Below are 15,989 nucleotides of genomic sequence, written 5' to 3'. Positions count from 1 at the left end.
AATTGAATGGAAACTTTTTCATGGGGAATAGGACCACCATCTGTCTGTTTTTGGCGGACAAGATCGGATCAGATGGTGGCGAGTGTCAACAGACACTGCAGCTCCATAGAAGAGAATGGAGGGTCCCATCAGGTCTGCCTGGAAAAACTAACAGGTGGACCTGATTTGATCGCCCGTGTGACAGGGGCCATAAGGAGGTAATATGCTGTTACATAGTAGGTGAGGTTGAAAAAAGACACAAGTCCAAGTCCAAATACTAGTGCTACCTCTCCCATGCCTGTTTGAAGACAGGTTTTTAGACTGAAATCCCTAAATCAAAACCCTTGGACAAAGTTGCAGCATAGTCCCATTAATCAATATGGGGCATGGTGCATGGCAGTATCACCTGCTAAACGTGACATGCCCTATTTTTGTTCCTGTATTTTTTTTTTATTTTTTTTTTTTAAGCGCCGTAGATGCTTCACATCTGTGCCAACTTGTATAGGTCTCTCCAGCAGCCACTGTCTGGTTAAACAAACGGTTGGGGTGAGTTAAAGGTGTGCTTCAACCGCCTGAATTTCACACACCAACAAGCCCATGTGAAAAGGGCCTTAGGAAAAAATAATGTATTTTCCTGGTGCCCCAAAGGCAGCTTACATATGAAATGGATGTGGCCGGAGCTACCAACCACATGTATGCTGCCATGGATAGGCACCAGGAAAGGCATGTTTTCCTGGTGCCTCCATGTCAGCATACATATAGTTGGTAGCTCTGGCCACATTCAACGTGTATGTGTGCTGCCATGGATAGGCACCAGTAAAGGAAAATTAGGGAAAGGTACAGTGGGGCAAAAAAGTATTTAGTCAGCCACCAATTGTGCAAGTTCCCCCACTTAAAAAGATGAGAGAGGCCCGTAATTGTCATCATAGGTATACCTCAACTATGAGAGACAAAATGTGGAAACAAATCCAGACAATCACATTGTCTGATTTTTGAAAGAATTTATTTGCATATTATGGTGGAAAATAAGTATTTGGTCACCTACAAACAAGCAAGATTTCTGGCTCTCACAGACCTGTATCTTCTTCTTTATCTGTCCTCCACTCATTACCTGTATTAATGGCACCTGTTTGAACTTGTTATCAGTATAAAAGACACCTGTCCACAACCTCAAACAGTCAGCCCGGGTTCACACCTATGCGAATTAGATGTACGTTTCCGCACATCTAATTCGCATAGCAGGAGAATGTGACCGGCTCCCTATGGAGCCGGTTCACATATCTCCGGGGTGGCTGTGGAGCGCACTGCACAAAAACGCGGTGCATTTCAGAGCCGAATTCAGGCATAGAATCGGCCCTGATTCGTCCCTGAAACGGGGAACAGGGACGCACAGCGCTCCTGTGCGATCCGCAGCCCATTGTAGTGTGAACCCGGGCTCACACTCCAAACTTCACTTTGGTGAAGACCAAAGAACTGTTGAAGGACACCAGAAACAAAATTGTAGACCTGCACCAGGCTGGGAAGACTGAATCTGCAATAGGCAAGCAGCTTTGTGAGAAGAAATCAACTGTGGGAGCAATAATTAGAAAATGGAAGACATACAAGACCACTGATAACCTCCCTCGTTTTGGGGCTCCATGCAAGATCTCACCCCGTGGGGTCAAAATGATCACAAGAACGGTGAGCAAAAATCCCAGAACCACAAGGGGGGGACCTGCAGAGAGCTGGGACCAACGTAACAAACCTCCTCCCATCAGCAAGGGCATAGAAGATGAAACGTGGCTGGGTCTTTCAGCATGACAATGATCCCAAACACACTGCCCGGGCAACAAAGGAGTGTCTTCGTAAGAAGCATTTCAAGGTCCTGGAGTGGCCTAGCCAGTCTCCAGATCTCAACCCCATAGAAAACCTTTGGAGGCAGTTGAAAGTCTGTGTTGCCCAGCGACAGCCCCAAAACATCATTGCTCTAGAGATCTGCATGAAGAAATGGGCCAACATACCGGCAACAGTGTGTGACAACCTGGTGAAGACTTACAGAAAATGTTTGACCTCTGTCATTGCCAACAAAGGATATATAACAAAGTATTGAGATGAACTTATGATATTCACAAAATACTTATTTTCCACCATAATTTGCAAATAAATTCTTTCCAAATCAGACAATGTGATTGTCTAGATTTGTTTCCACATTTTGTCTCTCATAGTTAAGGTATACCTATGATGACAATTACAGGCCTCTCATCTTTTTAACCACTTAAGGACCAGCCTGGATTTGGATTTTAGGTGTTTACATGTTTAAAACAGGTCTTTTTGCTAGAAAATTACTTAGAACCCCCAAACATTATATATTGTTTTTTTTTCTAACACCCTAGAGAATAAAATGGCAGTCAATGCAATATTTTTTTTGCATCATATTTGCACAGCGGTCTTATAAGCGCACTTTTTTTGGAAAAAAATTCACTTTTTTGAATAAAAAAATAAGACAACAGTAAAGTTAGCCCAATTTTTTTTTTTATATTGTGAAATATAATGTTACGCCAAGTAAATTGATACCCAACATGTCACGCTTCAAAATTGCTCCCGCTCGTGGAATGGCGTCAGACTTTTACCCTCAAAAATCTCCATAGGCGACGTTTAAAAAATTCTACAGGTTGCATGTTCTGCGTTACAGAGAAGGTCTAGGGCTGAAATCATTGCTCTTGCTCTACCGGTTGCGGCGATACCTCACGTGTGGTTTGACCACCGTTTTCATATGCGGGCGCTGCTCACGTATACGTTCTTCTGCGCGCAAGCTCGTCGGGATGGTGGGTTTTTAAAAAAAAAAAATTTATTTTTATTATTTATTTTACATGATTTTATTTATTTTTATACTTTTGTCACTTTTATTCCTATTACAAGGAATGTAAATATCCCTTGCAATAGAAAAAAGCATGAAAGGACCTCTTAAATATGAGATCTGGGGTCAAAAAGACCTCAGATCTCATATTTACACTAAAATGCAATAAAAAAAAAAAAAAGTCAATAAGACCCCTTTTACACCAAGGCGCTTCAAAAACGCCCTAAAACGCCTTAGCGTTATTACCATGTTTGTACGGCGTTTTAGGGGCCTTAGCGGTAAAATTAACGCACCGCTGCAGGCGTTTTAACAGCATTTTTTAAGCGTTATTGAAGCATGTGTTATTGATGCTATCTTTCTGCTTGCATGTTTATCCTTTGTGATATCATGTAAAACAAGCAGTGTCTCGTTTTACTTCAAATCTTCATTTTTCTGGGATTAATTCTTTTTTTTTGGCACTTTAATTTTGTTTTTTTGGAACTTTGATGGTCTGGACCTTCCCACAAGTTCAGTCCTGTTGTTGTAGATGCTCTCTTTTCTGCTTGCATGTTTACCTTTTTGTGAGATCATGTAAATTTTCTACAGCTCAGGGCGGATTATAGGCGCTATTCAGGTGTTTTTACAGCGGTTTCAATTCATTTCAATGGAGAGGGGCGTTTTTGAAGCGCTTTTTTCAACGCCCAAAAGCTGCTCCAAAGATGCTGCTTGCAGGACTTTTCTCAACGCCCCGCCAGCGCAATGCCTCAGTGTGAAAAGGTCCATTGAGATGCATGGAGAGCGTGTTAATAGCATTATTTTTAGCTCTAAAACGCTGCAAAAATGCCTTGGTGTGAAAGGGGTCTTAAAAAAATGACATTGAAAAAAATGTGCCTGGAGGCACATGCGCGGCAGCACCTGACATGGACACATAGTCCGGGAGCTCCGTCCCGCCCCAGCAGCTTCGGCCTCAGCTAAGGCAGACCGAATGGTACCAGCCGACTGGATCCACTCCCCAAGTGGATAATCCGGGGATCTCCCCAGATGTATTCCGGAGCGGTAAGACGCAACTTACAGCCCGCTTTTGAAGCCACACCGGCCCGGCCTGAAACAGCCAAGATGGCGACGGCCTCCCTAACTCACAGCCCACGGTCTCTCTCTAATACAGCAAGATATCCCTGCAAGGAGCCATGTCCTGGGCCTAGCCTCCCCAGCTTCCACTGAGTCCCTCTTAGGACGCTACATGGCTGGCGATGACTTCCCCCCCATGGAGGCAGGCCCTCCCCAGTCACAACAATTACTACAGCCCGGGGATTCGGGCCCACTCCGGCCTGTTGATGTGGCAGATCTCTTTGATAAGTTTGCTATACTCCTGGACAGAGGATTAATTAACACAGCTAACAAGATTACAAACGATATCAAAGCAGACCTTCAGAATATAGGCGCTCGTATGGAAATCATAGAAACACACCTGGAAGCCACATCATCCAGGACAAATCAAAATACTGCATGCATACAGATACTTCAGGAACAGCTTGAAACAGCGCATGCAAAGATAGACGACCTGGAGAACAGAAATCGAAGGTACGACTTCAGATTAAGGGGGCTCCTGAGTCTTATAAAGACATCCCCAAAACCATTCAAGCTTTTATTAAGGATTTACTTCCTGACACCCCACAGCACCGATTGGAGCTGGACCGGGCTCACAGGGCTCTCAAACCTCCTAGAGCAGACGGTCTTCCCCGAGACATCGTGGTCAAACCACATTTTTACTCTGTTAAGGAGGAAGTAATGCGGAAATCAAGAACCATGCCTAAAATTATCTTTCAGGGTCACCATCTGCAAATTTTTGCAGACCTTTCCCCATCCACTATCCAAAAGAGGAGATCTTTGAAGCCAATACTACAAATCCTGATGGACAAAGCAATCAAGTACTGGTGGCTTTTTCCGTTCCAGCTCAAATTCCTCTGGAAAGGCAAATCATACACCTTCGGTTCGCTTCAAGAAGGAGAAAAGGTTTTGCTTCAACTGGGTCTCATCAGCCAGGACTTTAACCCCACACCGTCGGGATCAAATCCAAACTCAGCTAAAAGGCAACTTCCAACCAGCCCTCTGACTCCAGTATGGGAATCGGTGAAGTCCAAGAAATCCAAGGAAACAGTCCCACCGTGACTCTCTTGATTATATAGGCTCCCATGCCATTGCCGGTCCTCATGGACACTTTGTCGCCCCTCAGGTGGTCTGAGGGGAATCTAACCCAGTGTTGGTCTCTCATGAGATGGTTACCCCTTGGTCTGAATTTCCACCTCGGCCGAGAGGATCTCGTGGGTGAACCCACTCGGGGTTGCGAAATCCACTAAAATACACTAGACGTAATTTGTAGTTAGGCTCCTCCTCTTGGTCATACCCCTTTGTGGATGACCGAGATGAGGAGATAGAGTGGAGATATCTATAAATTGCCATGGTCCACCATAGGGACCCTATCCTAACACACCTCCACTAATGAATATGATATCTAGTGCATCCAAATTAACCCAACTGCCCCTATTCCTTATCCCCTTCCCCATGGGTAATACTACCCTTTTGGATCAAGTTATATATCCCTTTCTTAAGATTGTTCGCTGTCCTACATTGCTTTTATACAGGGCAATAAGTAGATTCACCCCCTGCTTTATTTTACTTCTCCCTTATTGGATGATGTACAAGGTGAAATATTCTGTTTGTCATTAACGTTAGGGCCCAGCGCCCATTTTAGGTTATATTTTCCGGTTATACCTATAGACATAGTTTTTGAGGCTTGTCTGCTGGGGTGGTGTTCATGCACCCCTTCTTGTCTAGAAGAACAGATTTTCTCTCTTCTCTAGACAAGTTTAGTCCCCGTTGGTTAAAGGGACTCTAAAGTTCTCCTTTTACATAGATGGAGGATTCTGTCACCCCCATCTTACGGAAGACTCCCTTGTCTTCCGCCTTTTCTTTCCTCTTTAACCTCTTCTCTCTTCCACAAAACACTTATTATAGTCTCTTTACAGAAGTCGACTGGGGGGGAATCCCACTGCCGTTGCCTGCTGCCCTCCAGGGCCTCTTGGACACCATGAACCCGAATGGGTAAGTGCCGATATGGTCCCTGATCGCTCCCCGCCTCTGCTCAATGGCTAATACCCCTCCAGTGCAAACAACTCTCAGGGTAACACATAATGTGCAGAGCTTAAATTCACCCATTAAAAGGCGTAAAGTTTTTAACTACATGCACACACAAAAAACTGACGTAGTCCTTATACAGGAAACCCACTTCCCTAGAAATTTCTGCCCATCTTTCATACACTCCAGTTACCCCGTCTTTTCATTGGCCAACGCTGAGAATAAGACTAAGGGAGTAGGCATTTTCATTTCTAAGAGATGCAAATTCACCCTAAAGTTGGAACATAAAGACCCGGATGGCAGGTACATTTTAGTGGTGGGTGAATTGGATGGTCGATTATACACGTTTATTTCATATTATGCCCCCAATAGTGGCCAATTGGCCTTTTTCCAAAACATGTTGCTGACCCTGACTCCGCTAGTTGAAGGCACGGTGATTTTTGGAGGAGACTCCAACACTGCATTCGATCAGGGGCTGGACAAGTCCAGACCACCGGGTGCACGTCTCACCAGACCTTCCAAACAGAGCCTCCAAATAGCCAAATTACTATTTCAACATGGCCTGATTGACATTTGGAGGGAGGTAAACCCTACTACCCGAGATTTCACCCACTACTCGAACACTCATGGAACTTTCGCGAGGATTGCCCATATTCTCCTTACATCGTCCTCTGTCCCTCTAACAAAGCATTTTTTAAAGATGTGGTCTGGTCGGATCACTCCATGGTAGTCCTGATTCTTCGCTGCCAGGGGAGCCAGAACCCTGATAGACGCTGGAGACTCAATGAATCCATCTTGAGCGACCCGACCAGAGTGACGGAAATTGAAAAACATATCCACACTTATTTTCAAACCAACGACACACCAGATGTTAGCCCCTCCTGCCTTTGGGCAGATCACAAGGCAGTTCTTAGAGGCCACTTAATCCAAATAGCCTCACACATCAACAAATCTAATAAAGCGGAAATTGAAAAATTTGATAAGGAATTCTCTATCTTGACTAAAAAGCATAAAACTAACCCTAGCTCGGTACCCATCGCCAAATTAGACGCAGCCCGTATGGCACTAAACCTGGCCCTCACTACCAAAGCTGAAAAATGGTTGAGGTGGAACAGATCTAGATTCTACTGTCACGGCGACAATATAAGCTCAATGCTAGCTGGCAGACAATCCCCAAAATTCATATCCCCGGCTCTCCCTAAAATTAAAATACAAGGGGGCACCTTCTCACAGAACCCACAACGTACTATGGAGGAATTTCAAAAATACTACCAATCTTTATACAGTGGAGAACACAGCCCTCCTCAACAGGTGATGGACAGTTTTTTAAATAATATTCAAACACCTAAATTACAAGATGGCCATCGTCAAACATTAGACGCCCCTATATCAGCGGAAGAAGTATGCACAGTCATCAAAAACGCAAAATCTCACTCAGCACCAGGCCCCGATGGGTTCTCAGTACCCTATTATAAATCGTTTGCCGTCACACTTGCTCCCTATATGGCCCGTTTCTTTAACGCTCTCAGACAGGGGGGACAATTGGACTCCTCACTTAATATGGCTCACATCACAGTCCTCCCCAAACACAATAAAGATCCCAGCTCAGTAGGCAATTATAGGCCAATATCCCTTATCAATAATGACTTAAAGTTTCTGACTAAAATCCTTGCAGATCGCCTAGCTTCTTTAATTAGCTTATACATTCACAAGGACCAGGTAGGCTTTATCCCTGGAAGACAGGGCCCAGATCAAACTAGACATGCGATAGACTTAATTTCCCTCCTCAACTCTAATTGGGATAAGGGCCTTCCCAGACAAGGATGCCTCTTGTCTCTAGACCTCCAAAAAGCTTTCGACTCTGTCCATTGGAATTATATATTTAACGTTCTACATAGATGGGGCTTTGGGGATTCATTCCTCAATGTTTTGCATGCTCTATATTCATATCCCTCTGCTCAGGTGCGTCTGCAAGGATTTTACTCTGAATCTTTCTACATTTCAAGAGGCACAAGACAGGGCTGCCCTCTATCCCCATTGATCTTTGCCATAGCAATTGAATCCCTAGCAATAGCCATCAGAACCAATCCGAAAATAAAGGGTTTTCACTGTGCCTCCCGTCATCACAAATGTGTGTTGTTTGCTGATGACATATTGATGTTTATATTGTCTCCCCTGACCTCCCTCCCCAACATTTGCTGCCTCCCAGATGAATTCGGAACAATCTCAGGCCTTAAAGTAAATTACGACAAGTCTCTAGCGCTTAACATTAACATACCGGGTCAGTTGCTGGCCAGGCTTAAGGAGAGTTTCCGGTTCACGTGGAATGACTCATATATAACTTACCTGGGGATTAAATTGACCCCCAAAATAGAGCTCCTCTACCAAGCTAATTACCCTCAGCTTTACCAAAAACTAGAAGAGGACTTAGCCAGGTGGTCTGGGCTCTCCTTATCCTGGCTTGGCAAAATCAATTCAATTAAGATGACCCTACTTCCCCGCATCTTATATTATTTTAGGGCCCTCACAATCCCTATTGACAAAGCCCGTCTAAAAAGATTCCAAGCCAAAATTATCAAATTCTTATGGGGCAAAGGAGGTCATAGATTTTCAAAATCGATCCTGTTTAGGTCCAGGACAGAAGGAGGGTTAGGCCCCCCTAACCTACTCTGGTACCTCCAAGCAGCGCACCTTGCACAAATATCAGCAGTTTATTCACGCTGGGAACAGCCCGACTGGATACATATTGAAAGACAGGCAGTTCCCCTCCATACCTTAGATTATCTCCTCTGGTGTCCTAAAAAACTACGACCCCCCATCTTGTCACCAACGCTTTCACACTCTTTTAATCTCTGGGATGGCTTACGGAAAAATAATCAGCTCTCCTCCCCCATAGAACCTCTTAAACACATATTTCATAATCCTGAATTCCCACCGGGTCTAGACATTAAAGCCTTCAGATGGTGGTTAGACAAAGGGCTATACAGGATAGGTCACTTCCTTAGACCTTTGGGCCTGCTCTCCAAAGCATACTGCATAAGTAACCTGGAAATGCCTTCCTCAGAAGAAAAAGTGCAAAACATCACCAAACGAAACCCTTAATAACAGCTTATGAATCTTGGTGTGGCCAGGCCAATGAGTAGAGGGGGGGAATTTCGGTGATATACAGGGCCTTATCATCAGCACAATTCAAGGCACCTTACATTCTCCACTGGGAAGAGGACTTAGCACAGCAATGGAAACTCGATACTTGGCACCGAAATTTCTACAACTCCTTCAAGGGTGTCCTTAAAGCTAGCCTCATGGAAGCTAGCGTAAAAGTTATGACTAGATGGTACTTAGTCCCGTCAAAACTAGCTGCGATTTTCCCGTCATCATCTTCTCTCTGCTTCCGAGGTTGTGAAATACGAGGAGATATGCTCCATACTTGGTGGACCTGTCCCAGAATACGCCAGTTTTGGCACAAGATCTTTGCCTGGATCAACAAAATTACCGCTTTATCCATTCAAGTATCCCCTCTCATAGCACTCCTTAACTTCCCTGTCCAGGGAGCATCCAGGAGTGCGCAAAGACTCATCTACTTTATCCTTCTAGGCGTTAAGCTAACGATAGCCAAGGCTTGGAAGCAACCTTATGTTTCCACTCTCATGGCTAAAAGAAAGATATCCTGGATTATGAACCAGGAAAAGATGGCTGGCGTACTCCTGGATCGCTCAGAAAAGTTCAAACTTACGTGGGAACCTTGGGCAGCTTTTGTGGGTATTACTCTCTATTAGAGTTTCCCGAGGGATTTTGTGTTGCTCTTATTTTCCCCCAGTCGACTTCCAATCTCATCTTTCTTCTTCTGTCTCATTCCTTTCTTTTCTCAACTCCCCCGTTCCCTACCCACTCTTTTTAGGTCCCTATCCCCTACCCTTCACTCAAATGACTTTTATCTAGACCGAGCCCGGACACTCTTCAGTTCCATGGTCTAGCCTTATGAAATACTATGTCTCTCTGATTCTTATAATTCCGAGGCCTATGGTCTCTCATGCACGTCAACAGTACTCTTTCAACTTCAGCAAGCGTTTGGTTGAATTTACATAGTTCATCTCCAGTATATGCACCTCAAAGGAATTTACGGAGTGGGGGGTCTGGGGGGGTGGAGACTCTGCCACAGAGTGCTCCCCATTGGGGTGGTGGAGTGCTCATCCTCCTGGATCATCCACATTTCCCCATAGCGGGTATTGAAACGAAAAAAATGTGCCTTTAAGACGTATGGGCGGAAGTAACAGCAGTGTCATGGAGACGAGTGGACGCCATCTTAGCCTCACTCGTCTCCAGGCACAGAAGGGAGACAGACGCGATCGCCTCCGCCGCTACCGATGGCTCCGGTAAGTGGCCGAGGGCACCGGATCGTGTCGGGAGGTGGGGCCCCTCTCCCGCCACCGATAAAAGTTATCTTGCGGCGAATCCGCCGCAGAGACCACTTTTATCTCAAAGCCGACCGCCGCACGAATACAGGGATACCGGGGTTATGGCAGCTAGCTGCTGCCATAACAACGATATCCGCCGCCAAAGTTTAGACGTACATCGGCGTGCGGCGGTCGTTAAGTGGGAAAACTTGTACAATTGGTGGCTGACTAAATACTTTTTTGCCCCACTGTAAATATTCAGTTTTTCGTTCTGGCTCCTGCTGTGAACAAAATCACCTGCCGATCAATGCAACATGTAATACAAAAAAAAATGCACAATGCTGCAATGTAATGTGTTAGAAAAAGGGATGTCAATGCTAGAGATGCATTGAAATTTCGGCCACTGTAAACTATGGGCCAAAAATAGGGTTATCTGCATTTTGCCGATAGAGAAAAAGGTGCAGATAATGGCGCTGAAAACACACGCAATTTTACCAAGATTTTACTGTGCTTATGGTGTATTTTTCATAGGTCATGTGACTCAAAAACCGCATCAAAAATGTAGCACGGGTGCGTTATTGCTGCATTTTCATTGCATTTCAACAAGGAGGTGCTTTTTTTTAACTGACCAAAAATGCAGCAAGCATAACAGTGAAATGGACCAGTGTGAAGAAATACACTGAATTTGCATATCTCTTGAGATTTGCTTGTGCTAAAGGTGACAATAACTTAATATTCATTTAAGTCAAAGACAATACAAAAAAATTATATATATATATATATATATATATATATATATATATATATATATATATATATATATATTTTTTTTTTTTTTAACCGCTAGCCGGTCACCTGCCGTAGTTATACTGCGGGAGGTTGGCACAGCTGTGCAAATCGCTGTAGCTCTTTAAGACGCTATAGCAGACGCGCATGCAGCATGTCCCCGGAGACGGTGCGCATGTCCGCCAGGCACCTACGATCACTCCTGACAGAACGAGAATGGGGATCTGTGTGTGTAAACACACAAATCCCGGTTCTGTCAGGGTGTAGAGACAGATCATGTGTTCCTAAGTAGGAACACCGATCGGTCTACTCCCCCAGGCAGTCACATCCCCCACAGTTAGAAACACACATAGGGAACACAGATAACCCCTTCCCTGCCAGTGACATTTATACAGTAATCAGTGGCTATTTTTAGCTCTGATCGCTGTATAAATGTCAATGGTCCCAAAAAAGTGTTCGATCTGCCCACCGCAAACCCGATAAAAATCGCAGACCGCCGCCATTACTAGTAAAAAAAACAATAAAAATGACATAAATCTATCCCCTATTTTGTAGACGCTATAACTTTTGCGCAAACTAATCAATATTCGCTTAGACCCCAAAAAAAGTCCTGCTAGCAGCATCTTTGGAGCGATGTGTATACCGCCCCTTCACCACTCCTACCTATTGAAATCAATGGGGCACTGCGGCTATACCGCCGGCAAAGTGCCTCTGCAGAGGCGCTTTGCGGTGGTTTTTAACCCTTTCTCGGCCCCGCCGGTCTCGAATACCACCGCTAAAACGACAGTAAAGCGCCACTAAAAATAGCATTGATTTACCGCCAACGCACCTCCCGCCCCAGTGTGAAAGGTGCCTTATTGCAAAAAGTACAAAATATTGTGTTTTTTTCAAAATTTTTGCTTTCTTTGTTTATATCGCACAAAATGAAAACCGCAGAGGTGATCAAATACCACCAAAAGAAAGCTCTATTTGTGGGGGAAAAAAAAGGACATCAATTTTGTTTGGATACAATGTCGCATGACTGTGCACTTGTCAGTTAAATCGACTCAGTGCCGTATCGCAAAAAATGGCCTGGTCAGAAAGGGGGCAAATCCTTCCAGGGCTGAAGTAGTTCATTATAAATTTTTCGTTTCGGCCATGTGCATCCTGAATTTGCGGTACCAAAATTTTCATTTCGGTGCACCTCTAGTGAATGCACATCAACTTAAAGGGGTTGTAAACCCTCATGTTTTTTCACCTTAATCCTATGCATTAAGGTGAAAAAACACCTGGCAGTAACTGGCCCCCCAGATTTACCTACCTGAGCCCTGGATTTTCCCACGTCAGAGACACGCTCTTCCTCTGCCCGGGGTTCTCTGCTCTTGATTGGACAGACTGATAGCAGCTCAGCCATTGTCAATCAAATCCAATGACAAGGCACCAGGGCCAAGGCCGGCATTCGGCATCTATGGACGCCGAATGCTGGACTCGGGAGCGCACCCGCAAGGTAACCCCACCGGGAGACCGCTTCTCCTAGGGGGTTATACGATGCGGGGAGGAGATACCAGAGCCGCTGGGGGACCCCAGAAGAGGATGATCGGAGCCACTATGTGCAAAACGAACTGCACAGTGGAGGTGAGTATGACATGCTTGTTATTTAAAAAAAAAAAAAAAAAATCAAAGCTTTACAATCACTTTAAGTACAATTAGCGCATGTCAACGCATGCTAGATGCAGCAGAGGTTGCATGAATCCAGCCTCGCTAACCTGGGACAAGAAATCCTAATCTCACTGCCTGTTCTAAGTCACCAGCACAAATGATTGAAGCCAGAGGGTGAGTAATAGCAGCCCCCTGAGTAGGTTTCCTATGAGAATACAGACATGAAGGGGATGCGTGGTGGAGCTATTGGTTCTATGTATGTATGTATGTAGAGAGCAGCTGCATTGTAATAAGCCTTACTGCTACAGATGTGGCCACTGACCTGTACGCAGGCAGTACATGGAAGCAGCCATGACCTAGAGGCTGACTGACACAGGAAAGGGAGGAGAAACAGCTGCAGTACAGGAAGACTGTGACCTGGAAACCGGAAGAGGAACTTTCGGGTGTCACACCATACAAACGTCCGTGTGGAAGCACAGACCGGAAGTCAGGCAACAGTGAATGTACAGCGCGTTCACTGCAAATATATGACAGAGCGGCTGGTGTGTGTGTGTGTGTGCAGGGAGACAGCCAGAACAGCAGTGTGACTGTTATTGTACTGAAGTATCTATAGGAAGAAGAATGTCATATTCTGCTGCTGAAGACCCGGGTCTAAACGATTAGTTATAGAAGGAACAAAGGATTTGTAGTACATTTGTATGTGATCTGCAGGGACAGGTGTGAAGATTTCCCCCAGGGAATGTCAATGGTTTCTAGAATTGTCACCATCTACTATGGTATAAAGTCTACACTATAGGCGTTTACAGTCGTTCAAAGGCAGAAAAAAAACCCATTGCACGCTAAAATGCTAGACATGCCTAAATGCTTGTAAACATGCGGAAATGCTAGCGATGGGCTTGGGCATGTTTGTATCAAGCCCACCAGGAAGCTGGCACTGCACACCACCAAATATAGGCAGCATGTGTATGTGCAGCTGCCGGTTGGGAAATGCCTCACTGCTTATTAGAGATGGGATTTGGCGTGTTCGCAATTCCACATGCCAGATCCCACCAGTAAGTCAACACTGCACACGGCTAATCACAGGCAGTGGGACATTTCTCGGTTCGCAGCTGTACAGATCGGGAAATGTCTCACTGCCTGTGATTAGCCCTGAGCAGTGTCGGCTACGTGGGATTTCGAACACACCCAAGCCCATCTCTACTGCCTATGATTGGCGGTGTGCAGTGATGGTTTCCTTGCAGGCTCAATCCAAGCCCATCACTACTAGTAAGGATGAGCTCAGGCGTGTTCGCAAACAGCACATGCAGAGCCCACCAGGAAGTCGGCACTGCAAAGTGCTAATCACAGGCACAACTACTAGACACATTTAGCACTTGAGTGTTCATTCATTTCAGTGGCCAGAATAAATTAACTGCTTGAAGACCAGGCATTGTCTAGCACTTTTTGTATAAATGTAAAAATCTGTTTATTATTTGCTAGAAAATGACTTGGAACCCCCAAACATTATATATATATTTTTTAAAGCAGAAGCCATAGAGAGTAAATTGGTGGGTTTTGCAATTGTAATGCAAAAAAACACAATATATAACCCATTTTTTTGTAAAAGTTGATGTCACGCTGAGTAAATAGATACCAAACGTCATGCTTTAAAACTGCACACACCCGCGCTGCAGCGACAAATTACATATACCGTATTTATCGGCGTATAACACGCACCCCAAGTTTAGGAGAGAATTTTAAGGAAAAAAACTTTTAGGAGGGAAGTTTAAGGAAAAGAAACTTACATTAAAATGCCCATCAATGCAGCCTCATCAGTGTTCATCTTCGGCCTTGTTATTGTCATTGCAGCCTTGACCCAGTGTCCATTGCAGCCTTGTCAGTGCAGCTTTGCCCCAGTACAGTCTTGTCAGTGCAGCTTTGCCCCAGTGCAGTCTTGTCAGTGCAGATTTGCCCCAGCGCAGTCTTGTCAGTGCAGCTTTGCCCCAGTGCAGTCTTGTCAGTGCAGCCTTGCCCCAGTGCAGTCTTGTCAGTGCAGCCTTGCCCCAGTGCAGTCTTGTCAGTGCAGTCTTGTCAGTGCAGCCTTGTCAGTGCAGCCTTGCCCCCAGTGTCCATGCCTACCGCCGCTGACATACACATGCATGTAGTTTTAAATATGGCGCCGCAGAGTTCGGAGGGACTCGGCGCCGGCGGAACTGAACGAACGCCGCCGAGATACACATAGTCGAGTGTATTCGGCTCTTTCCGGCGCCACTCACAGTCCTGCCCAGTCCCGCCCTATGATGGACATAACACAGGTCCAATGGCAGGACTGGGCATGACTGTGAGCGGCGCCAGAAAGAGCCGAATACACTCGACTATGTGTATCTCAGCTCTGTGATTTCGGCGGCGCTCGTTCAGCTCCGCCGAGTCCCTCCGAACTCCGCAGCGCCATATTTAAAACTACTCGCCATGTGAATGTCGGTGGCGATCGCCGCCGATAGCTCACAATTAGCGGGGATTGGCGTATAACACGCACCCACGATTTTCCCCTGATTTTAAGGGGAAAAAAGTGCGTGTTATACGCCGATAAATACGGTATTTTACTTTCCATAGGTGAAATTTTAAAAGCCTTTACAGGTTACCACTTTATATCTACAGTGGAGGTCTAGTGCTAGAATTACTGCCCATGATCTGATGTTCGCGACGATACCTCACACGTGTGGGACGATCACAATGTGCATGTGTGCAGGACCGAGGCACACTTTCGCCTATGCGTGTTGGTGGGGGGGCACTTTCAGTTTTTTTTCATTAATTTTAAGTTTATTTTATTTTGACTTTGTTGCTTTATTTTTTTAATGTAAACATCCTATAGCATTAGGCACGTGACAGATGCTCTTTATGGAGGGATCTGGGGTCAATAAGACCCCAAATCCTTTCTTTGCACTTGAAAGCATTCAAAATGCCAAGATTGGATTTAAAAAATTGGCGCTGTTGACAGCTAGGTAAACTGGAAGTGATGTCATGTCACCACTTTCAGGTTACCATAGCAGAGACCTGATCAAAGCCAATTCAGGCTTTGTATGGGTCTCCGGTCTCTTACAGGTAAGTCGTTTTGAGGGAAGTGGTTAAGAAGGCATTTTCTTTGAAAAACAAAAATGAAAAGACTATTCTTTCCATTTTGAGTAATGACTGCCAAGGCTGGTAAAGAAGACTTTTTTTTTTTTCACAAGGGACCTCATTTAATAAAGTGCCTTTCCTAAGAA

General features: G+C 45.0%; 1 protein-coding gene across 1 annotated transcript in view; it reads right to left on the bottom strand.

Annotated features, from left to right (window-relative positions):
• MRPL1 (mitochondrial ribosomal protein L1) overlaps positions 1-13,207 on the bottom strand; it is an 83,921-nt gene extending 70,714 nt beyond the window's left edge. Inside the window, exon 1 of the mRNA XM_073597417.1 lies at positions 13,070-13,207. Within this exon, the coding sequence (XP_073453518.1) occupies positions 13,070-13,100 (31 nt within the window). The 5' untranslated portion in view covers positions 13,101-13,207. The remainder of the gene's footprint in view (positions 1-13,069) is intronic.
• Between the last annotated feature and the right edge of the window lie 2,782 nt (positions 13,208-15,989).

This window comes from Aquarana catesbeiana, linkage group LG01 (assembly GCF_042186555.1).
Source record: "Aquarana catesbeiana isolate 2022-GZ linkage group LG01, ASM4218655v1, whole genome shotgun sequence".
NCBI classification, from domain to species: domain Eukaryota; kingdom Metazoa; phylum Chordata; class Amphibia; order Anura; family Ranidae; genus Aquarana; species Aquarana catesbeiana.
The sequence above is the reverse complement of the archived record's forward strand: the minus strand, read 5'-3'. Positions and strand labels throughout refer to the sequence as shown.